The sequence below is a fragment of the Cottoperca gobio genome, chromosome 10 (assembly GCF_900634415.1).
Source record: "Cottoperca gobio chromosome 10, fCotGob3.1, whole genome shotgun sequence".
NCBI lineage: Eukaryota > Metazoa > Chordata > Actinopteri > Perciformes > Bovichtidae > Cottoperca > Cottoperca gobio.
The window spans coordinates 18,971,315-18,997,128 of NC_041364.1; the positions used below are offsets into that span (position 1 = coordinate 18,971,315).

The following is a 25,814-nucleotide window of genomic DNA, read 5'->3' on the forward strand; positions in this document are numbered from 1 at the left end:
ATGCTTGCTGTCACTGGGATCTGCTTGCCATATGGTAACTTTACTCACTGTGCAATAACCGGAAGAAAGATTGGCTGTGGAATTAAAGTATTTGTTAAAAGATAGATTTAGATCAACACTATTACCCGAACATGCTTGATATGTGTCTCCAGGACGCCCCAAGGACAGAACCCCTCTGACCAGTAAAACCATTAATATTTTTTTTATCTTCTATGTGCTCTGTGTAATTACCCTTATCCTTGAAGGCAAACATCTCCCTACTTGGCAAAAGCCTCCTGCTCTTTTCTTCCCTTGATTCAAACGCATAGAGTCACACACATACACAAATAAAGACCCTCGTGTAACAGCTGGGATACTGCCAGCCTGTGTTTGTGTTGCAGCTGATAATGTGCCACAAGTATACTTGTCGTGCCCCAACACCACTCGCTTCCCTTCTCTGAGGGAGAATTGCTGTGCCAGCATACACACAAGGCTAGCAATGGGCACCAGTGCAACACACACATGTGGGATATGACATGCAATTGCAACTTATACACATACAGGTACATAAACAACCTGTTGATGCTTAAATATGAATGTAGACACTCTCTTGCACACGCACACACACTTACCTGTTGAAAAAAGATTATAAAGAGAGAAGGGTAAATATTAAGTACAGCTGGAATAAATTGCCAGATGGACGTGGTGTATTTCTTGCTTTCCCATTCAAATTTTACATTCATGTCTCATTAGGAATAGCTCTTTATGTCCACTCATTATCAGTGTTTGACCTTTTGCTTTGGCTGTTTGAGGAGCCGAGCAGCAGTCGATGGGTGGCCGGTGATAATAACGCGTCATTTAGCTCAACACATGCTGATTAAATAAGATAGAGCCATGCGTAGAGAAGCCTGTTGTTCCCAAGGGGCTCAGTCAATACACAGGGCCTAAACGTAAAGATACCAATGGACAACAATAGTTTCCACAAGCAGAACAAGAACGAGGAGACATAACAAGATCAAACAATCCCTGTGCTTACTGGGACTTTTTCAGCCTTTCAAAATGTTACCAAGTCTCCCTTATGCAAAGTCTCATTGGCATGAATTAATAATTCCACTTCAAACAGATGCAAATTCATTGTACTGTGTCCTCTCCTGCTCTGACAAATGCTTAGGTATGTAGGCAGACGAATCAGTTGCTGCGATTAATTCTCTGGAGAGCGGGATGCCTATGCCAAAACTCAACTCTTGTGGCCTTTCGCACCCCAAAGTTTTATAGAGAAAGTATTTCCATAATGCATATTGATCCCTAAGACTATGTGTTATTGTATTGAAATACAAGAACATTAATTTAAGTACATCTTAATTTAGCATTTAAAAACAAGCTGCACACAAATATACGTGAACACAGAGAGAGAGAGATGCACGACACGCATTCAAATGTTGGCAGGAAAGTCGGTTCGGTATGTCTTTTATAAGCTGTATCTGTGTGTGGGCTGCTGTGGCATGCATAAAATATTATTTTCTCAACAACTCAAGGTTGTGGAGGAGTTAGTTCAGGAAGGGATGGGAGAGAAGGCCAGGAGATATACAATATTTGGGCAGCTGACAGCTGTGTGCGTGTACGTCTGTGGGGGAGTCTTGGAAATGGGGAGTGGGAGTCACTGGCGTTTGAAATGCAATGAGGTGCGTTTGAAAGGCGCTCCTGTCACAGGTAAGCAGGGGAGCAAAAGGAAGAAGTGTACGGTGATAAAAGGAGAAGTGGAGAAGTGCCCATGCTTTAGGGTGGCATTCTGTATCTGAGGGTTTTCTGCACAGGCTGAGGAAAGCACTCAACGCTACACACACTTAAATACAAAAGCCCCTGAAACATACACATACACTTTGATCCTTATGGAAACACTCCTTAGTTTTTAGGGGTCCAAAGTAAAAAGCATTTTCTTTAGCCCTGGTTTTGGGGACCAAAGGGTGTGTGTATGAGTGTGTGTTGGCGCTTTGTTTAAGCCCAGAACAAAGACTTGATTCCATTGTTCAAGGTGATCGAGAGATGCTCTTGATGTTCTCTTCACTTTCATGCATACTGTAAGGATAAAGATATGCCTTATAAATCAATAATTCCTGCATCACGTGCCTGTCTTTGGTGCAGTGATGTCCTCCCCCTGTATCGTTCGGTGTCCTCTGTAGTGCAATCTCCACCCACTCTTCACTCGCTATTGAATGTCACAGCACCGCTGGTTGAAAATATTGCTTTCTTTCAAATCCAACTCAGTTTATACATGTGGATTTAATGTAGAATTTATTAATGTCATGCCCTTTCAGGGATATGACTAATTATGAGAGAAAGGCTTGAAGGAGAATGTGTCGCGGAGGTGAGGTTATATAGCTGTTTCATCTGTCAACACTTTGAAACTAGTTCACATTGCTCGCACATCGGGGCTCTTACTGTTGGTGATTAATCAATAGATACCTCTACATGCTCGCCTCTGTTCTTCCCTTTCCTTTTTCAGATGGGGAATTGATGACAGGCTTAGAAAAAGGACAGCCTTTGAAACTGCTGTCAAAATGTGTGTGTTTTTCGGGACGGATTATACCGCCCTATTTAGAACTTCCAAAGCACTTATCTGCCTCCAAAAGTGCTAACGGATCATTTGAAAGTAGAAAAGTAATAATTGAGGATGGAAATACTGGATCCTTGCCCATAGGTGGAAGGCTCTGCAGGTGTAATTTGGTTGTGAAATGCTTGGAGGAAAATGTAAAATGAAATCTGCGAGAATTTATGGTTGTGGAGCGCATGCATCGGAAAGGTCATAGCTCTGTCATTTAAAAGAAGATTTCAATAAATGCTTGGCTCTGTGTCCTGTGAGACACTCAAACTGTACGGCTGGCTGGGTGGAGCCGGAGCGCTGGCAGAGAACAGAGGAGAGAGAGTGATGGAGCACGTCCCAAACACCCTCCCGGAGAAAGAATACCCTAGTTAACTCTTAACACCCCTGGAGATCAGGCATCCACTGCAGGGGCAGAATAATACTGTATCGCTGGTGCAGCTGGTGAGCATTGTTGACAGCATTGATCCAAGATCCCTCATTACAGAATAGGAGAAACCCCTTCAGCAACGTCACCCTGGAGAGGGATGGAGCTGTAGGCAGGGGGATTGAGAAGGAGAGGGGGTAAAGAAATGAAGAGGAGAGTAGGAGACAAAAGAGAAATGGGAAAGGATAGAGGGAGTCTTTTAGGAAAACACGGGTAGGAAGAGGCAAGGGACAGAGGAGGAAACAAAGAGGTTGATAGCAAGAAAATCAGCAGGGAGAATTGCAGCACAAGAAATTAAGGGCTGATTGTTAGTTTCTAGTTACAGCATGCAACATTCACTTTGTGTACTATAGTGGAAGGATTGATCACCGGCCAATCGATCACAGCCCGAGGAGACAAAGTGTGTTGGATTTGCAGTTTGCATGTAGAGACTAAATAATGCTCATTGAAACTGCCTCCAGCTGTGAAGTGGAGTAGTGCAGGGATTCTTAAAATCCGATATTACTGCGAGGGCTCAAGGTAGCATTAAGGTACGGATGGTAAGGTATGTCCCAGCCATGCAGGTATTAAGGGGATACACTACCGGTGAATAGGGTAAAGATTTCACTAAACAGATATCCCCATGAGACCTTCGCCAATTAATTACTTACATTAAGACAAATATGTTTTGTATTTCAAGTGTTCTGTTGTTTTCTGTTTATTTACATTGCATTACATGTGCTGAGCCTCTTTAATCTGAACATTGGATTAAGCCAGGTTAAAAAATGTTCTTTTTGTTTTTTGTTGAGTCAAAGGTTTTTGGATGTCTCTTGTATAATAATTCAAAAAATACCGTCAACAGCCATTAAAAAAAAAATCCATCTCCGCCATGTTTTTAGGAATAAAATATTCTATAAATCAGACTATGAATGATTTATGAACAAACCCCTCGGCAAAAACCTTCAAAATATGGATGGGAATGAAACTGGAAAGTTTGGTGTATGTAAGTGTTACTGAAGTGGAGATTTCTGGCTCAGAGTGAGAGGAAATTATTATTTTGAGAAAACAAACCTGTGTTATACAATATTACAGGACACTACAGGTGAATAGAGTAAAAACAAACAAATATATCTCACCATAAAACTTCCCCAGTTGAGTACTTACATTAAAATGGTTGTTTTATTATGTTACAGGTCTTTTTATGTTTATATATGCAAATGAGGCATTATGAGGCAAATATATTTCTTTATTTTATTTTTATTTTTTGGAGACACCGGGAAGCCTTTTTGACATTATCATGCTTTTTTTTTTGTTATTCAATCACACCATCAGTCCTGTCACATGGATGTTGTATTTGTACTATGTTGTTTATCCTGTACACACGTCATCTACTACACGTCTGAGAGGGATCCCTCCTCAGTCTCTCCCTGAGGTTTCTTACATGTTCCCCCTTTAATTATGGGGTTTCTATTAGGGAGTTTTTCCTTGTGCGATGCGAGGGTTTAAGGACAGAGGGTGTCGTAACCTGTACAGTCTGTAAAGCACACTGAGACAAATGTATAATTTGTGATATTTGGCTATATAAATAAATGTGATTTGATTTGATTATTTAATGCTAACTTTTGGTGAACTTAGAAAAAATCCTCAGACACAAATGAATTAGTTAGAAGTAAGATAAACACCTACATGTCAATTTTGGATGTTTTCTTTCCGCTAGTCTAAAAGAAGATCTCTTAAAATTGACCAGTGCATGACAAAACAACGTTTTTGCCTGGGGTGTCTCGCTTTACCAGATGTGTCACAACACGGAATCGGCGTGAGTTGCTTCTAATCATGTGAAAAGGAAGGGCTACGGACAGCTTCCCATACAAGTTATTCTCACTAGACTCCGTTTTAGCATTCACAACAGCAACAGTAGCTTTCTTTTTTTCACTCTCACATCGCTTTTATGGAGTACCAGCTCTAAATCCACCTCTGTGCTCCCCTTCCCTCCTGATACGCTCAGCTGTGCTTCCACATTGTCCAAATAGGGCAGGAATAATTGGATCAGCAAACATGGTCTTATGGAGATGGGGCTATCCTATTTGTTTACACCGACTTTCTTTTTTTTCTTTGCCAGATGAGATACTATTTAATTAAGTTATATCATCTTAACACAATTTACATTATAATCCTAATGCAACTGCCATTATGTCTGAAATGCACTCTAACCAGCACTATAGAACATCTGTGGCTATAATTAAGTGTATTATCCCATAAAATGTCAACTAGGTCTACTGTGCAAACTTTACCATGAAAGCTTCATGGATTATATCATAGATACACACCAATCCTCTCCAAACCACATGCAAAATGTTCCTATCACTTTGTGTTCGCCATGTTTTCTAGATGAATAAGTGAGGGCTGTGTCTCTCTTATAACAACCCCTTCTCCATATCTATTATCTCTCCTCTCTAGACCATAATAATACAAAGAATCGCAGTAAAGACAGTGACATTTCAAATCCCTTCATTGAGCCGGTTGTCAAGGAGATGTCTCAGTGAGATGTGTCGACCGTCAGAAGAGGAACTGTTCTTTTAAAAGAACGTTTACCCAGCCGGAGGTGGAGGAGTAATGTGGCTGCCATTAGGACTCCGCAGGCAAACATGGAGTCTCAGAAACACACAGCTCTCCAACGCGAGGCCAAGCTCTCAGGAACTGTGGAGGTCCTCTGGTCTCCAGATCAACATACATTACAATCTGCAGCCATTGTTCCACGAAGCAGTCTCTTGCTGTGGCCTGGCAGCAACATATTGACAACCCACGTCCAGATGACAAACACGCTGGCAGTCTTTACGTCAGAGACACAGTTTTATCAAACAGACTTGGACCTAAAGCCCTTTTCTCTCACTGTAGCTCCCTTGGATCATTTCAATCCCTGCCCGCAACTGCTGAACTCACTGCCTCCATTTAGAAAGAACCAGTGATGAAACTGATGGAAAGTGCCAAAACCTATTGTTGATAAAAAGATGCACACTGCTGTGTTGTGTTGGGGATACAGCGAGACAGGCAGGAAGGCAGATAGACTGAAGCAGCTGTCAAAATGGTTGTTTGTAGCCCCGCGCGTACTGTGCTTTGGGGAAATAATAAACTGCATCATTAGAACCCCTGTCATTCACAAGTTGTTTGTACCAGCTACAGACTGGCTGTAAGTATCCACACCAATGCATCGCACACGTAGAGCACTGGTCAGAATCATTAGGGGACCATTTAGAAAAAGCAGATATTATGAGACGATTTGCAGGTGTTATCACAAACTAGGCCCACTGCAGCAATACATTAGAATAAATTATGTTTATACCATGTTTTATCGCCTGAGCCCAAGGACCTAGAAAATAACAATAATTTGGATAAAAAATGTAAAATATAACCACTGTTCTCCATCAACATCTTATGTATTTGGTACACAAGTTCTTAACAGATATTGAAATTCTCATTAAATTACGACTTTAACATCGTTACAGTGCTTTTTTCACAAAATATTTCGACATCTCAGAGAATATGGATGAATGAAATGTTTTGAATGTGAAGAAAGTTTTGAACCTGAGCAGAAATCTTGTTGAAACACATGTGAGCTCTACATGTCCAGGGGTTTGTACATTAATTAATGAATATATCATTGACATAGATCAGTGCTACATGCACATTTAAGAGGTTACTTCCCCAAACAAAAGTCACAAAAGAGTGAATCATGCCCAGATGTGCGGTAACTCAGCTGGGGTAACATTAAAGGAGAATAGTTGACCTGCAGGAGAATAAATATTTGAAAGCAATACAGAATGCCTGAAAACCTTACTGCATTATAAGCCATTACATTTTTAATTGTCACTTGGCACTTGAATTGTGTGTTTCCTTTAACAATTTATCAATTGATGTAAAAGAAATCACCATAATGCAGAAAAGAAGGTGTTTGACGCTCAAAATGTCGGACTACATGCAGGGTCCACAGACCTATTACTTTACCTTTACTCCAATCAGAATCTTATGTACTCTGTTTATTATATAATATGGAAACATTTGTATGTATGTCTTTAGGCCTGTTGCTCATTGGAAATATTCTGCTGAAAGGTGAGCAAAGCTGAAACCCTGGCAGAAAATACCAAACTTCCACCATATAATAATAATGAGTCAGCATTCCAGCATATAACAACAGTGAAGCCATATGGCATCACCTGAATGAGTCTAACTCGTGATCCAGACGACCTCCTGACGAGAGAGAGCCTGTGCGTGTTTGTGTCTGTGGCCGCTCTGTGCCACACCCCCTTCTCCTCGGTGCGGTGGTATGATCCGGGGAACGCTGTTATAGCGGCACCGAGCCTCACCAGCAACAGCATCACCCCGTCAGCTTCCTCGGGTTCAACTGCGGCTAAACGCACCGCGCCGGGCTCCCTGTCACACAGCGCAGCGGGGCTGGCTTGCGCACAGCTCCTGCAAGGACATCCCTTCCGCTCCTGCACAAATCGGTTCGTCGTCCTCTATCGGCATTTGAGAGCGAGCATCATCAGCATCAGCACCGTCGCCTCGAAACCAGACCAGCAGGCACAGCGAGAGATAGAGAGAGAGAGCCAGAGAGAGAGAGAGGTGTCTCATCCACATTATTATTATTTTTAGCAGGAGCACCGCGTCTCAATTCAAATTTCAACCGGGGGGGGGATTGCGCAGTCTTCAGCATTTTGCAGGCTTCTTAAAGCGTGGAATCGGACTAAAGGAATGGCTTTACGTCGGAAAGGTAAGCGTGCGTGTTCAGTTCTGGCCTTTTAGTGGGCTCATTGAGGGGGGAGATCGGCTACAATGTTGCTTGGCTAAACGAGGCTTGGGTGCTGAGACAACGTGAGTTCGCAGGACATGGTTATTATCAGCTGTTCAGAATGTGCTGTGCGGTGTTATGGCCCATGTGTGTGGAAAAGAGAGAGGCAGACAGAGTGTGTGCGCGTGTGTGTGTATGGTGCGGTTTTTATGAAAATCAGTGCGCCTCCTTTGAAGTGTAGGGATGCCGACTTTGTGCATATACAAACACGTATGTTTGACAAGCAGTCTGAATAATGACAGTTCAGGTACGGAGCAGCAGAGTGCCTGCTTCGTGTGTGTGTGTGTGTGTGTGTGTGTGTGTGTGTGTGTGTGTGTGTGTGTGTGTCTGTGTGTGTGTGTGTGTGTGTGTGTGTGTGTGTGTGTGTGTGTGTGTGGGTGTGTGTGTGTGTGTGTGTGTGTGTGTGTGCGTGTTTATATGTGTGTGTGCAAAGTGTCATATTGGTTTTGGTTCAGCAACGCTTGCAGCCTTGAGTTGTTTTGCTCCACTTCTGGCTCGTCCACTCCATCTCCATCAGTACTAAGGTAGCCTAATGATGCCAACCGGGCCACCGGAGATCCAGGGGGTATAGATCTCTCTGACGCATGCCTTCTGCCTTCCAACATCAACGCAGCCTATACCGGGCCCGGGCTAGACATCACCACAAGTCCAACAGGCACGTCAGGACACATTTCAACACTGTGTCCTGCTATATTCTGCAGAAATGACTGTTCTTACATGAACTTCTACCTTTCTGGATGATGTTGCTGCAGCTGGTGAAGCCTTCTCATGACTAAATATTGAACTGCACGATTATTATTTTTTCCACATTGCCTGTGTTTGAAAATGTGTGAGGGTGAATAAATAATTAACAGGGAGCAAATGCATTTTGATAAATCATAATTATTGTGAAGGCAGGGAAAATTGCACCAGGATGGATATGCTCCGATAGATTTAAATTAGACCTCCCTCACTCCTCTCCTTCACAGTAGATTATAAATAATTGCTCTGAGTAAACCACTGCAGGCATATTTCCAATAAATAAATAATTATAAAAGCAAAACAAATAAACACATAACAAAAAATGCCTGAGTAATTGTCTCAATATATTCCCCCATTAACTAGAAAACTCTCAGAGCGTCCCACACCTTTCCTGGCATGGTTTGTTAATCTTGCTTGACTCGACAAGGGGATGAAAAGGCCATATATCTTGCATTTGAAAATGCAAATGCATTGTAATCAGAAACTACAATTTGTCAATATGTCTAATACATGGGATCTAATGCACTGCCCGTCCAGCCACTGCGCATCAGTATTGATGTTTGGATTGTTTCACCCATCAGGCATACTATACTATTATAAGATCCAAAAAACAGCTTTAGACACAAAACTGGGCTGCTGTAGGTTTTGTCCGTGTTGCATTGCGTGTCACTGCCTTACCTGACGCTGCTCACAGGGATGCTTAATTATTCCTCGGCCCGCACGTTATTATTGATAGTGATGATAAAAATGAGGCAGTCTATCTTTGCTCTTTGGGTTTAATACAGAGCACCTGTTCATGGAGGTTAGATAAAACACACTATCCTTTTGTGTCTTTGTCACACACAGCACACACACTGAAGAAGATGATGCATGGGGCCTGGAGATGATTGTAATTCTACATTAAAGTCTCCCACTGTAGGGTAGTGTTGAAGAGCAGTGTGTCATAGCTGCGGGCTGCTCACCATGCTATTGACTGGTGAAGTGTGTGTGTGTGTGTGTGTGTGTGTGTGTGTGTGTGTGTGTGTGTGTCTGTGTGCGTGTGTGTGTGTGTGTAAGCTTGTTGTCCACATGTGGATTTTTGTTAGGCCCGGCTGCGTCAGAGGTGGTGATGAGCAGTGATTAAGTGCATATTTTAAATGGCACACCCATTATGGCAAAGCCTTTCACAATTAGAGGACAGGTCTTTGAATTGAAATGTCACTACACCAATTATATGCTGCGCACATGCCACTGATAAGGCGTTGACATTTGTGTCAGTCAACTAACCATGTGACCAATCAATCAGTTAGATATTCAGGGTTTTACATTTCAACTCGTCAAGTAGTAATACTTCGAAATGTTACATAAATGAAAGAACAAGCGATATCATGAAAACATACTGAAAGCACTTTTGGTACTTTTCTCCCATTTTCTGAATAATGTATATGATACTATCGGATCATAATTAATGATGCATTAATGTGTTTATCACCTTTGTGCAGCTGGTAAGGGAGGAGCTTTCTTTTCTTTACTATATAACTGTTCGCTATCGCTTGGCAATTTCACCAACGGAGCAATAAAGTTTATCTTAGCCTATAATAATACCTAATAAATGATTTATTGATTATATTTTGGATTATTAATCTTATTCTGAATCTTCAAAGTAACTGAAGTTATCAATTTAATGTAGTGCAGTAAAAAGTACAATATGAATTGTAGTATAAGTATAAAGTAGCAGGAAATGGAAATACGTAAGTAAAGTACAAGTTGTACTTAAGTACAGTACTTGACTTAGTTACTGTCCAACACACTCCCCTCAGCAGCGTCAGTGGTCAGTGGTCACCGCTGAAGTAATTATCTCTTTCAGCTGTTGTACGCTCATTTTTAGATGTTCATCTTGTTGCTAAGCGCGTGGTGCATCAGCCGTGTTTTCTAATTCTAAAGAAGCTGCCCAGCTCCCTGGCTTAGAGCTCCGTTATAATTTCAGTGTCATTTCCTGACAATTCAGGCCCGGAGTGCGGATTGTTAAATACTGGCGTTTTACTGTCAGCAGATCCCATTGTTCTGTGTCAAGAAACCACTAACAAGAAAAACTAAATCTTCACTTGTGTCTAATAATTTGTGTTTTTCTGAGATTTGAGTGATATTGCATGGCCTTTGGTTAGCGCAGTGCTGTGCGAGACAGCGGGGGAGTTCTTTTTGTTATCCAGCCTTGCATTATTTATGAATTTTCATTCCAGGAATGCAGTAGCCCCTGGCTCTGTAATGCTCCTTTCTCCCATGGAATCGCTCACACACTTCCCTTTCTGCCCCACAAGTTTACTGCGAAAGTGAATTTCCTTAATAAAATTGGGGTCATGAATTAGTGAGAGGACAATGTGAAATGCATCGGAGGTTGTTTATAATATCGAGTACAACACTTAGAGCTGCAGTCAGAGTTGAAGCTCGTAGGCGATAGGAGACCCAGTGGGAGATATTACCCCCTCTCTGTGTGCCCATCATATAGTAAGAATGTAATTGCTGGAAAAGCATAACATGTGTCACAGTGTTTGCCACCCTGCTGATCATTTCAAAGTGAGAGAGCCAGTCGGGTAATCAGACTGCTGGACCACGAGACTTTCACACAGACACTGAGAGATGTAACCATTGTACCACTTCAAATATTTACCTTCTTCCTGCAATACTGCTCCATCCTCAAGAGGAATTGTTTAACAAATCCTGCAGTGCTAATTAGGGTTTCCTCTATTTATTCGGTTGTGGTCGGCATCTGCAGTCAGGAAATTGCCAGCGCTGCAATTAAAAAAAAAGCAAAACACAAAAGCAATATAATATAACCAAATGACCCTATAAAAATCTCATATGGTAGTATAGGCCTAGTGTTTACAGTTGTGTTTAAAATGAATGCGCTTAGCACAGCAAAGCATTCCCTGGCAACATAACATGTGTACTGACTATAATAATCAGTGAATATGAAAACATTATGGGTATTATTCTTACAAAGTTATTGACAGCAAATTATAGAAAGAACAGACGGAGCAGCCTTTTATTTTCTTCACATGTGTGTTTCATCATAAACAGGATCTTTTCACATATAAGATAACACGTTTTAGGAGATAAATCTGTGTAAAGGACATGATATGTTTGCTTTCTCTAGTCTTTGGCACCCTTTTCACACTATGAGAAAAAATATTTCTCTGTCGGCGAGCTTTTTTCTCTCCATATGCCTAAATATCCAAATACAATACTGTTTATTCTAGTGTTGAAACCAAACGCGGGACCAACAGCAACAGAGAGGGACAGAAATAGAATCAAAACCAAAATCACCTTCAGTCACCAATGCTACAAACAAACAAACACACACACACACACACACACACACACACACACACACACACACACACACACACACACACACACACACACAGTATATGCCTGAGGCGTTCTTCTTTTAAGTGTTTGGCTATGTCTCCACAGACATCTCCAGCCTTCTATTCTCTCTTGTCTTCTTCCATTGGGCTATGGGCAAGAGTCAGGAACTATACAGTTTGATAAGAAGCAGAGTGTTATTGTGAGATTTGTTTTGTGAAAATGCAATCACAAACTCCCCCCCAACCTTTCAAATTCTAGTCAGAAGACAGAACGATCAGAGCCACGAGAGGCTTACTGGTCAAGCCCTCCCTACTTCTCTCTTAAAATATGAGATTAATTTGTCAAGAGCCGTGTGTGTGTGTGTGTGTGTGTGTGTGTGTGTGTGTGTGTGTGTGTGTGTGTGTGTATATAGCGTACGTGGAGAGGAGTGCTGATGGAACCTACCTAGCTAAAGGGCTGAGACAGAAGAGCTGATTTAAGCGTATGGTAATTTGTGGCGACTTCATTTGCGTTGCTGTATTGGATTGTTTTATATATAGGCCTGCAACTAAGAATTATTTTCATTATTGATTAATCTACCAAATTTCTTCTCAATATGTTGATTAATTGTTTGGTCTAAAGTGTCCAACACAAGTTCCCATAGGCCAAGGGAATGTTTTTCTATGTAGAGCTGCAACGACTATTTGACTTGTCGAATAGTCGTGACTTTGTTGAGAATCAGGAATCGTAAAAGTTATCTTTCGAGCCAAAGTGGAAAAAAACGCTGCAGAAAAGCCTCTCAAATTAGGAATCCTGCTTTTCTCTGTTTTCTATCATACTAAATTGAATATATTTGGGATTTGGGCATTTAAAGACATCTCCCTGGACATTTTGTTCTATTTTCAGACATTTATAGACCAAAAAAGGAATCTAGAAAGAATTGGCAGACTAATAGGTACATTTAAATGTCTTGCTTTGTTTTAGTAAAAGTCCAACATCCAAAGATATGCAATTTACAATCTTAGAAGAAAACCAGATAATGTTCAGATTTGAGAAGCTGACATTTTTGCTTGAAAAGCGAATTTACTTTTTAACCAATTATCAGATGTGGACTGAACGCTGCAGCTCTAATTACGTATATTGCACATATACATATACATATATACAAATACATATGTTTCTTTTATTTTGTCCAGCCCCTCTGTAAACGTTCTACGCTTCATAAAGGTTATTTTTATTCTGTTAGATTGTGTTACTGTACTGGTGTTCATTTTATTTTGTCCACCCCCTATGTATACTGTACAGTGAGCACACTAATATCTAAGTAGGCCCACACACACACACACACACACACACACACACACACACACACACACACACACACACACAGATACACACAGAAAGTCGATGCACACCTACAGGGACACATATCTCACTGTGAATTTCTTTATTAATCAAGTCAGTGGACAAGTTTAGAAGAAGAAAAATCAATTTTTGCTTCTTCCCCAATTTATTACCACACAAATTGTCCTTCACTTCAAAGTGCACGTCGTGTCGTCGGTGTCAAAATAATTAAGTTGAAATCCATTACATTTGCGTTGATTCTATTCCTCTTTTGTTGACACAGGGGACAAAAGGGAATCGGCCGCATGCCAGCTTCTATACTCCCAAGATGTACAGCAGCATTTCACCTTCGCTTGAATCAATATAGGAAAATTATTAGCAAAGAAAAACTTGTTGCACATCATCAACATCAAGACAACTGGCGATTAGACTTTAGGTCGACCACACACACCTGCTACAATGAAACACCAACAACACATTATTACTACAGCTGCACCTCAAGACCATGATTGATACCTCAATATGAATAAGTTGCATCTGAATCTTTGTTGCATGCCTATTAAAAGATTTATTTAGCCACATAAAACACAGTGATGGTTTACTGTACATCTCTCCTCTAAACGAGTTCATCTATTTGCTGCTGACTTGTAAATAGCCTCATGTGTATCATCAGTAATATTCATAGCTCTACTTTCTAGATGATCATGAATTATTAACTCATAGAAAAGATGAATAGCCCCAAAACGGTGCTTGATGCCTCCCCTCTGTAAGCCATGTGTTATACAGTACAATACAGTACAGTAGAGTACAATCCAGTTCAATATGTTCTTTGGCGTGTTGCGGGGGGGAGTCGTTTTGTTGTTAAGGTTTAATTTCAGAATGTGTCTTGATCCACCGTGAACTCTGGGAAGTGTTTCAAGTATGTGTATCATCGCCCCAAATTGACTTCTAACGGTAGAGACACATATTCTCCGCTGATTGCCAGCCAAAATGCCAAGCCAAACTGCACAAAGCAAAGTGATTCGAGCAAATAAATACCCAATATCTACTCCAAGAAAATCATGGCAGCAGTTCCATGCAGCCATTTTTTTTCAAGTATAGCATACCTAATACAGATGTAACAATCCTTAAATCCCAGATTTTACAGCAAGCAGTGCATGTCAAGCCGACCTGGAAAAGGAATTGTTTGGAGAATTCACATTTTGTTCTTTTTATTGTGCTCAGACATCACAATGATTCATCTGACTAGCGACAAAACAAGAAATTCAAATTGTTCAGGAACTCGCTCAATGCAGTTTTGCTTAACAAATTTAGAAAAAGGCATTCGAAGAAAGGATACAGGATAAATGGAAAACCCAGCATGGTATACGTACAATATTCTAGAGAAATGTAAATGCCTACCATTTCCTAACCGTGAATAGATTTTTACAGTATTTGCTATTTCAAGCTTTGTTTATTTGTCATCTATAAAACTCTTTTCACTGACATGGGACTCAGACACGCTGGCAAAACCTTCAAGCCTGAAAACATCGCTTAGATTTCAAGCAACCATACAACTTGGTGAATGTAAAGATGGTAGCCCCAAACTGTATAGCATCACCTTAGGGAGCAGTTATGTGTTCCTTTACACTGAGCAGGCATATAGAAAGAAAGCATTAGCCCCCATACACATCTCGGTCTCATCAACAGCTTACAAAAGAGCACCGCCAGGGCTGCAGTTTGTTCCCGACATGTCTTGTGGTCTTTGTGGAGCTTCCTCCTCTCTTTGTTGAGAAGCATTTTCCTGTGCAAGGCTGCTGAATGCCGTGTGTGTCCTCAGCCTCTGAGAGGCCAGGACAATCAGAGAGGAGGTGAAGGTTGAGAACAGATCTGAGCAGCGAGGAGGAGCCGCGGGGAGCACTCAGGACTTTTGGATGGGGAACATCGCAAAAATCCTCCTCCTCTCGTGCACTCCTGGGCTTTTTCCAGATGACAAGCGTCACATTGCGACGGTGTAGATGAAAGATTAGCCCACTTAGAATTCAGAAATCAATCTGCAATGCTGCTCAATAGCTACTAGTTGATCTTTTCAGCTACTTCTCTGCAGGGCTAATGCTGTTTTCTCACTAATTTCTCAGTAATCAACAACTTAATATAAAAGACTTGCAGGAATACTGTCTAAATCGCTAATCACCAAGTCCAATTTCTGGAATCAATGCCATTGATTTATCAATTAATTCTGCATCTGTAATACTGCCACTCTGCTGTGCTTTGGGTGTTGGAGGTTTCAGCGGTCAAATGCATTATTGAAAGAGGCTTTTTACCAAGCAGTGGCAGATGCAGAGAGCTTAGGAGGTTGTCAGTCTTGATGTAAAGCTTTATTTGCAAAGCGAGTTAGTGTGAGCAGACTTTTAGTCCTGCTAGGAGGACAGTGACATGTATTTATCTTGCGAGAAAGGAGGAATATCAAACGTGTTGAATAAGGCTTTGTCTTGTCAGGAATATTGATTAAGTGGTTTTGGGTGGTGTCTCCTGCTCCGTGTATGTGCGCATTTGTGGTCAAATGCATGTGTGCTCCTGCAAGTGAATGTGGCGTTGTGCATGTGAACGTGTGCAGTTGTATATTCTCTGTGTTTTTTGTTTGCTCCTCTGCCTTTGTTGGGAATCAGCAGAGGGCTTTAGATCAGAGAAGTGAGTATCAAAGGAAAAAAGTGGTAGTCTGGTAAGCAGCAGCGGAGGGAGGGCGGCAAAAAAGCTATACCTTAGTGAAGATCTAAATGAAAGAAGAAAAGTTTGGCATATAAGATATAAAAACGGCCTTTGAAAAGTTAAAGCTTAGCTACTCCCCCGCTCTAGGCCACATTCAGAGGGCATGAATAGTGTAGGACCTTATGGATTTCTCCACACAGCTCAGGCATGCAGTAGCGATGTGGGATTTGACTCATGTCAGATATAAATAGTCAAATGGCCCAGGATGGTTTCCCGGCTCCGTACAGCTCCTGACAAGAACCAATCTGCTCTGCGAGTGGACACGCACTTGCCTTTTTCTCCTGCTTCTTGGTCATGCTCTCATTCCGACACCAGTGAACACAGACTCAAACTCGCCCGGCTATTGTGTCTGTGCTGGGCTTTTCTTTCAACATACGATAACCTCGGATGAGGAAGAATGGAGGTAGGCAGTGCACCTTGAGGCTGAACAGTAAAGACTGCGAGGAAGAGTCTTCACAATGCATTCTTTACTAAAAAAGGCCAGTATGGACTGTGTTGATTTTCCATGGCGTGTGGGTGTTCAAGTGTGTTGTGTGCCGGTTAGTGTGAAATGCTACAAGTGCGCGTGGGCGCGGGGGGGGGGGGAGGGAGGTGGGAAATGAGGAGTGGGCACTGAGCGTGTGTCCATCTGTGGCTGATTGTCAGTTTGTGTTTCATCTCTGAATCCTATGAGGGATACTGTGGAGAGATGTCCAGGCTCTGTGTGTGTGTGTGTGTGTGTGTGTGTGTGTGTGTGTGTGTGTGTGTGTGTGTGTGTGTGTGTGTGTGTGTGAGTGTGTGTGTGTGTGTGTGTGTGTGTGTGTGTGAGTGTGTGTGTGTGTGTGTGTGTTTGTGTGTGTGTGTGTGTATGTGTGTGTGTTTGGGGGGGGGGGGGGGGTGGGGGATATACACTACAGTATGTGCTCCTCTGCTGGTAAACTCGGCATTAGCAGCAAGAGATTTCAGGCTTGGTCAGCTATGAAAGCACGACTACGTGACGAGAGTGCTGCCGCTGCCCACAGATAGCCAGCCCTTATCCACTAATTAAAACCCTCTATCACTCCATGTCTCACTTGGCAATCTCTCCATCCTTCAATTCCCCCCATTTTCACTGTGAAATCTCTCCATCTCTCATTATCTATCCATCACTCTCTTTATCCTCACTCATGCATCCCTCCCCTCCCTCCTCCCAGAATCTGCGGAGGCCTCCCAGTGGGCGGTGTACTGTTTTGTTGTGTTTCGGAGGTTTAGGTATAACAGGGTCCTGTGGGTCCTGCAGGGCCTCTTGTCTGAGGTGTCCCTGTCATATGCCTGAGGAGCTATGGCGGTGCTAACAAATAGAATAGTTTTTAAGCCCTATCCACCCCACCCCCAACACATACACACACACCCTCACTACTGGAGAGGCATCTCTCTCTGGCAGCTCAATGTTTACTCCCGCAGGACCTGTAGCCTGGATCTACATTCGCTGCTACAGACTGCGCCTTCTGATGATTAAGCCATCAAAATGGTAGACAAAATGCAAACCTGCAAAACAACACCGGGATTGTCATGACTTCACTTCGCAGCATCTGCAGCACTGACAGCTTTAGCATGAATATATTCCGAGAGGTTTCATCTCATCGCCATTCCCGTGGCTTATGAGGCCTGTTTAGTGAGCGGGATTAGCTCGCCTCTGTGCAAACAAGTTTCTTGGAAAATGTGTAAAGGCCAGAGCTAACAAAGATAGTAGCTCCATACTCACTGGGGGTCTCAAGGCTGTTCTTCTGCATGGCAGAAATGTATTTGTAATCCTGGAACTATACTGTATCAATAATCAGAGGAGTTAATATTGTTGGATGGTACTCTGCTCTCCCCATCCTCCTTGTTTATTTACCAATGTCTCTGCCGTTGCCTGGCCCCAATCCAATCTCTCCGCCTCTCTCTTTCTATTTTCCATTTTGCATGTCCTCTCTCTTCTCTCCCGTTCGTCATGATTTCAGCTCATTCATTTGAGATCGGAAGGGGAAAATTGGTTTTGACTTTCGCCTTTACACACAACCATCTCCGCCGTGCTGTTTTTTGTTATTGTTGTTGGACATCTTAGGGACCCCGCCCCTCTGGAGATGACTTGGAGTGTAAATCCTGTTTAAAAGCAACTGTGTATGTGAGCCTCTATCATTTCTCTAAGCAGATTTGCAAAAAGAAAAACAACACGGCACTGGTCTATGGTAGCACTGTTTGAGCAAATGGATAGATAAGAGAGGATCAAGTGAGTGAAGAGTTCCATTTGATATTATTGCAACTGTGTAGCCACGGTTTATCACTCCCATGTGGTTGTCTGTGCGTGTGGGTTTGTGTGAAAGAGAACGTGATAAGAGACCGAAAGAAAAGGGTTAGCAGGGGAGGAGGTGGGGGGACAATTTAATGCGATGCATGTGTTTCACTCAGTGTTGTCACTTTGTATTAATTTTAAACCGAGCAGTGAATAGTCCATTACACACTGATGAATTATAGATTAGAATTAAAGTAGAAATAAAATCACACAATAATGTACACATACATTGTCAGTGCACACAAGTGCTCACTGTTAATCCATCTGAAGCGCAAACAAACTCTCAAATGTTCACCTGACTCTAATCTTTTTATTCATTTTTTTGCTGTATTTGGTGACAGTGAACAGAATAAACATGCACACGTGCAGCACTCTGTTGTGGTTAGGTTGGTTGGAATGCATAAATAATTGAAGACCATGAATTTTACATACCTAGTCTTGTATGGAAACAATTAAGATCAGTTGTTCGTCACTGGCTGTATGGTGATACAATCAGTCAAGCACTTAGTTTGCTTCACTAAGGGATCCCTCAGTGAACTCTGCTACATAGAAAAAACTATGAGAGAGATGATACGAATCTTGTGAGTGAAGGTTTTGAAGATTCAGGTATTAAAAATTAAGTCTAGCATGATGCATATTTTTTCGACATCATCAGCCCTTCTCATGGCTGCCCTTGTGTGTGTTTTTCTATGAATAGCGAGCCTATGGCGCCCGCTTTACGCCTCAAGGTGGTTTTTCCTTGACTGCAAATCTAGGCTGGTGTTGTGCTCAGGTGGCACATGCTGACTTGTCCTACAGAACATCCATGTGTCTTGTTTGAAGTGAGCTCGGCTCTAGGAAACAACCTCCAGGTTTTGACATCAAAACCAAGAATCAAACCCCCTAATGGGCACCCCACTGTGGGCTAGAATTAGAGAGAATAACCCCCGCCAGCAGGCTTACTTCTCTAAATGCAGGGGCCTCGGAGGACGAGATGGAGGGTGGAGAGCGTGTAAGGTAGGGCAAGGATAAGAGGGAAGGAGGAGGGAGAACAGAGATGGACTCGTACACGAAAGAGGGGAAGGGATTAACAGGTGTGTTTTAACAGAAACAAGGCAAGTCGATATACAAGCAGCACTAGATGCACTAAGCAAAATGTTTACCAGACTGGTCTGTGTATGTGCACACACAACAAGATGGTGTGCTAGGGATTGCATGCTTTCATTGTTGCATGTTAGCGTGTGACAGACATAAAACGGGACAGAGAGCCTCTGTGGAGACAGACAGCAGTCAGTGCCTGCAGCAAGCTCAGAGCGCACAGGGTAATGTATACTCGCTCCTCGCCGTACCAGAGAGAAGGTGACACCAGTCAATCCCATTCTGGCAGGGCAGCTGAGATAATAGCCGGCTTTGATTCCCAGCAATAACTCCTGCCAATCAAAATGAAAGGCATCGCGATTGCAGGAAACCACAAGTGTGTGTATGTGTGTGTGACACGTGAAGTATGCTACAGCACTGCTCAGGTAATAGGATGCAAGAATGTGCTTTTAAAGGGACTGCTTTGTGCTATGATCAAAGAGGAAACACAAGAGATGGATGGAAGCTTTTACAGATCATCTGCGTTATGATAATGTCTGCAGGGGGTGAGGACTGTGTGTGGGATGAACGTGCGGCACATTTTTTGACTGTTTGCTGTCAGGGGTCGGTGGGTGGTCTGTGTGCGTGTGTGCATGCAAAGCGATCCGTGCGTGCATGCGCATGCCGGGGATGAGGGTGAGCGCGAGGCCAGGGGAAGAAGTCTTTCAGGTGGAATAAAAGCATTACTGCAGTGGTAGAAAGGTCAGCTGTAAACTTGTATCAGACTACTGGTGATCACCCTGTGCTGCAGATCTCTGAGGTATTGAGCAGGCACGCTCTAATGGCTTTGATATATGGACTACAGGACTCCCTGAAGAGGTCAATACCATAGCACTTTGTCTCTATGAGCAATGACCCTCTCAAGCTCCATTTAGAAGCTTTATTTCTGCAGGAAATAGGCTGGAAAGGCCTCAGGCAGGGCACGGTGAAAGAGAACTAATATGAATGAAGTGTTTTCTAATCACTTCTTCTGTGCCCTAATCGACGTCCCAATCAATCATTAGTTTTGGCGGTATAAGCATATTGTGCGGACATTATCAGAAAAAGATTTTGATGTGGTTGAGAGAAGAACAAGAGAATCTGAGCTGAATAGAGCTGATTTATCATTACTCCATTTGGAAGGGCATTGACACTGTAAAGACTGGCGTGTAATTGTGTTTCATCATTACTTTGGAATCTGGTGAGTAACAGTGTTTAATGAGAGTGACAGACGTGGGGCTCAAGCTACAAATTTGTTGATTTATCCGCAACTTGTCAATGTTTGTCTGTAAAAGAGAGATAAAGTAGCGAGATAAAACAGGAACAACAAATGATAGAACGGAGAGCTGTGCTTGATTTTGGCCAATTTCTCTTCAAACACATCCAGACATAATGGCCTCCATCGTGGTCCCTTCTGAGCGTATTGATTTGGAACTAACCTTTGGTGTGAAATATGAAAGAAGCCAATATACTGCTTATGAATGTCTGCTGTAATTGGAATGAGCAGATGTTGCAATATTGTTCCACTGTGTTCAATAACAGGCTTCTTCTGCTATTTTTCTTCTCTACCCTGTCTGATCAATCTCCTGTTTCCCTTCATTTTCCTCCACTGGCTCATCCTTCTTCCTCCCTGCTGCCCTTTTCCTCACTATACCTTTCCCCACTTCCCCTCCCTCCTTTTCTCACATCCAGACTCTGCTCTGTCCCGTGGCTGTGCTGAGTGACTAAGTGGAGCCCTACAAGCCATGGAGGAGATGGACAGTAAACCCTACCAGCCGTTGTCTAAGGGGCGCCATGAAATGGAGATGTCTTACACTAGCTCGTCTGACGAGAGCGAGGACGGCCGCACCCACCACCGCTCCTACACCTCACGCGAAACCCTGCCGGACTACACACACGAGCTACGCCTCACCCTCGGATCCCACCGGGAAAGACAGAACAACTACAGCCAACCCCAGCCAGGTACCACACTTAAGGTTTACCTGAACATATAAATACACAGTTGTACAGATACTGTATTTCAAAAGGATACTGGCACACATATCGAAGACCCACACAAAGACGTCTCTATCAGGACCTATGTGAGTTACCTATTACAGTCCACAAGAGCCAGGGGGAAAGTCGGAGGCAGCCACTTACCTCTTCTCCACGGAAGTGATATTTCTCTCCCACAGCTAAACTAGGTCAACCCCAAACCTCTATGGCCTCACCTGGGGTGGAACACCACCCTTCATTACACACACAATAGACACGTGCGGACATAGGCACACATGCAGACGCACGTTGACATATACACACCAAAAGAAAAGCTTCCCTGCTGGTGACAGGAGGAGAAATGGGCCAACGCGTGCTGTGATGGATGGCCTTTATGCAGGTCATGTGAGGTGTTAAGAGAGAAGCAGCACCTCATCAGGACAGCGCCGCTGTGCAGGGTTCATAGTGATCAATAGAAACTCTTTCCCCGACACCTACCTCCCACTACTCTGCAACACATACCATACATGCTAACAAGCAACATTAGCAATTCACAACAGTTACTGCTCCTGACAAGCAGGTCACTGCGGGGATTTCATGGTTTGAATGCCACCTTCTATGGATTTTGTGATATTGTTCTCCATGCAGCTACCCGTCGATGGCCATTAGTCATCATCATGTCTTCCACAGCATTGTGGTGTCAAAGAGCATTTGGCTTTTTCAACAGTTACGGCTTTTTCTGTTTCCATAACAAACAACATCCCCTGCCATCACTGTCATATGGTAAGGTGCAAAAGACCCCCCAAAGCAGCCTTTGAAATGTCAATGGCAGCCGGGTCTGCGCAACACATCTGTTCATCTTTGTGCAACCGAGATATATATAGCGTACCCTACCTAAGTTACCAACTGTTAAGGGGGGGACATTGCCTCCAGTGACGTTTTTAATGGATTACGGTGTTCCTGACAAAGATCAGCCAATTTTTTTCTCCTCTAATTCCCCTCCCAGGTTCTTCATATTTTCCTTCATCTTTTAAACCCCCGCATCGAGCCCTCTCCTCCCTTCCTTTCCTTCCTTCTATTCTCCCAGATATTCATTTTCCTTATTATTACACATTCCTCTCCGTCCCTTTTATCCCACATCACCTCTTTGCTCTCATTGCCCCTGTCTCTACCCGAGGCCTCTTTATATTAGAAAGATAACCTACTATTGATGGATATATGATTATTCTTCAGCACATGAGAGAGCTGCCCTCAATAATTAGGTTTTGGTTTGCTTATTAATTAACTTTAAAACTATTAATTCACGCTTTTTTTACATTTTGTTTACAGATCCAGAAATGATTTATTGTAATCGCCTTACATGAATCTGATTGTTGTGTATATATGTTTTAATTGCATACATTTTAACAAGGTTCTAACAATTGGAAACACAAGGTTTGGTTCCACGTGTGGCGGGAAAACAATAAAGTAAGAAAAAAAAGCAACTATGTGAATGCTATTTGTATTATGCAATGATACCATATGATTAAATTGATTATCATGCCTTCAAAAATAACATTAGCCCAAGGAAAAAGTATTAAGACATATTAAGAAAAGAAAACACGTTCTGTTTAATAAATAGATGATTCATTTGTTTTACGTGTCTTTCCTGAGGTAATGTTTTTTTATGTTTTAACAGTTGATTGTTAGCTTAACATTATTTTTGTATTAATTGCCTGCTTTTTAAATGTCATACTTTAAATGATGTGGATGTTGAATGAACAAATAAATAAATAAAATAAATCAGCAGAATATTTTTTTTAAGTATTTTTAAAAATGTATATTTGTGTCAGTGCTTCCTCTCAGGCTGCGTAAGGCCCCAACTACCTCGACCAATCACAAGGTAGGGCAGACTAAACGTAGCCTGATAGACAAAACGCAGGGCAAAAAATGGCAAAAAATTCAGATTGTTGCTGAGATCCCATAATAGCGATAATAATAAGGGCAAAAATTAGCTGCTGGGCCTCCATTAACCTCACTCCCCATCCGTCCCATTATTTCTATGTAAGAATTCTACCTAGTCCCAGATTGGCTGTCTGGTAATTTGATTAACCACAATTATTTAGGAATATCCAACACAAAACTGACAAAAGTCTCAGTTGATATTGTGTGTCATTTAAATTAGCACAAACTATTTGACACACAGTTTCGGGGCCCCTGTAAGTTTGGGGCCAGATGCCCGCTTTGCCCGCTTGGTAATCAAGTCTTGGTGAAAGGGTGGAAATTAAACCATAGAGCTAACAGAATTTAGATGTGTTTGTCTTCCATGACATCCGGGACTGTAGAACGGTGATATTATGACCCACACAGTTTTCAGATTTTTGTTTATGAACATTGGATGAAAGTCGTGTTAAGTATAAATAGTCAATTTGAGTCGGCAGTGGTTGACTGTAATGGCAGGAAAAGGGAAGTTATTCAAAACATGATTTTCTCTCTAATCACCTGGAATAAACCTCCTCTTGTCTTCTACATTTGTTTCTAAAGAAAATGGTTAGGCGGCTTTTTAGTTTACAATCAATCCATGTTCATGAAATCCATGAAATAGCCTATTTGCTCCTGAATTGCCCTCTTGCAGCCAATTTGAGCTAAACAGTAGAGTGTAGTGGTGACCATTATTGTGCCGGTTTAATTCCAGCAGAACAGTGTGAGAGCCACAGTTGGTCTTGACCCCATCAAACAGGCACGGCAGGACACAACGCCGGTCAATGGAGTGGTCAACAAGACTGTGGCTGCCATTGAAACACTGTGGTTCATGTTCAAAGGACCTGACCTCACACACATATTAACTTCACTAAGTGAGAAGAAGTCTTTCTCTCCAGAGTTCTCAGGGAAGTGTATGGTACCAGACTGCAGTAGTATCTGTATGGATTTCAATTTACGCTACGCCTTTTAAAATTCCATCAGTTCCATCACTTCCACTTATACATTCCAAACAGAAAACTGAGGTGGTGAGGAAGAAAATTTACTCAACTGCCTCTGCAGTAAAAAAATAAATCAGAGCTCAATTGAATTGAATTGAATTGAAGTGTAACCAGAGGACTAACACAGTATATCTGATGTTCTCAGATAACAGGTTGATGCTTCGGATTGGAGGGCGTTCTAATACCTGAAAGCATATGAGGCTCAATTTTTCCCTCAGTCTGAGTCAATATTAATAAGATTTGATCTTTATCTGATCTCTTCACCCCACCAAGGAGAATATAGATGAGATCAGTGCTCTGTTTGAGCAGCAGTTCAATACGTTTCCAGCTCGATAACACACATAAGGCAGCCCGAACAGGATATAGCTTCACTGCAAATGGTTAAGAAAAATCGAGGGTGGCATTTGGATTTGGGCTTCTGCTGCAAAACTCGTAATAAATGCTTGCTCAAATAACAGCATGTCTCTTGACATAATTTGGGAGGTGTTCAATTGTTTGGCTTGTAAATGCCTGCCTCTGACAGACACCTGGTCAGCTAAGTTGTGAAGCAAATAAAAACACATGCCGGTGTTAGCGGCTTTACAGCTCTGTGTCTGTGTGATGATCTCAATCTGCGTGTCTCTCCTTGTCCTCTAGATTTAGACTTCTGCAAGGCTGGGCAGATGAGGAGCCCAGACTACCACATCCACCAACAGCAGCAGCAGCAGCATCAGGAGGAAGAGGAGGAAGCGTTGTGCTCTGGACCGGCCGCTCATGTCCACAGCCGCTACTCCCTGGGAGTGGGCTCGGACGTGGACACGGAGCCGGAGGTTGATCCCTCACCTAATCACGGCCTGCAGCACATGTGGATGCGCGGCCTGAAGTCCGAGCAGAGCTCTTGCCTGACGAGCCGCGCCAACTCCGCCCTGTCTCTCACCGACACTGAGCATGACAGGAAGTCCGAGCCTGACAATGGTAAGTGGAATATGTTTCTTCTTACTCAACAAGGGGATTGCCCATCACTATGCAAAACGCCCAGGGGAGATTTAAGCGTAAGAGATAATGTAGTGCACCTTTGATGATTCATTTTTATTGTCTATGGAGCACTTCTAGACTTTATACCTGATGACTTTGCACATTTGAGTTTTAGCACTATCGTTTTTGGATTTGGGAGAGTTGTTCATGTATGAATTTTGAATATGGGCGTATTTCCCCCTTAATATGAGAAGACATTTCTCACCAATTAATGCAACGAAAAACAACATATAACATTATCACTATTTTCAAGGTTTGAGATACAGCCTCAGGCAATTATGTGCTTGAAACTCTCAGTTTTTGAACTAATGCTAATGCTTAAGTTCCTCTCTCTTTGAAAGCTCTTTGATGTGGCTTAATACAAAGTGCAGTGGGCTCGTATTGGAGGTGAACCTGGGGTTGACTGGGGATAGAGCCAGACAAAAGTCCGGTGACGAACATCCATAGAATATGGGCTTGGAAATGATTGAATATCCATTGGAAGCTGA

General features: G+C 42.4%; 1 protein-coding gene across 1 annotated transcript in view; it reads left to right on the forward strand.

Moving 5' to 3' along the window:
* The first annotated feature begins 7,301 nt into the window (after positions 1-7,301).
* tenm1 (teneurin transmembrane protein 1) overlaps positions 7,302-25,814 on the forward strand; it is a 180,377-nt gene continuing 161,864 nt past the window's right edge. Inside the window, exons 1-3 of the mRNA XM_029440996.1 lie at positions 7,302-7,752; positions 21,071-21,340; positions 24,949-25,266. Of these exons, the coding sequence (XP_029296856.1) occupies positions 21,124-21,340; positions 24,949-25,266 (535 nt within the window). The 5' untranslated portion in view covers positions 7,302-7,752; positions 21,071-21,123. The remainder of the gene's footprint in view (positions 7,753-21,070; positions 21,341-24,948; positions 25,267-25,814) is intronic.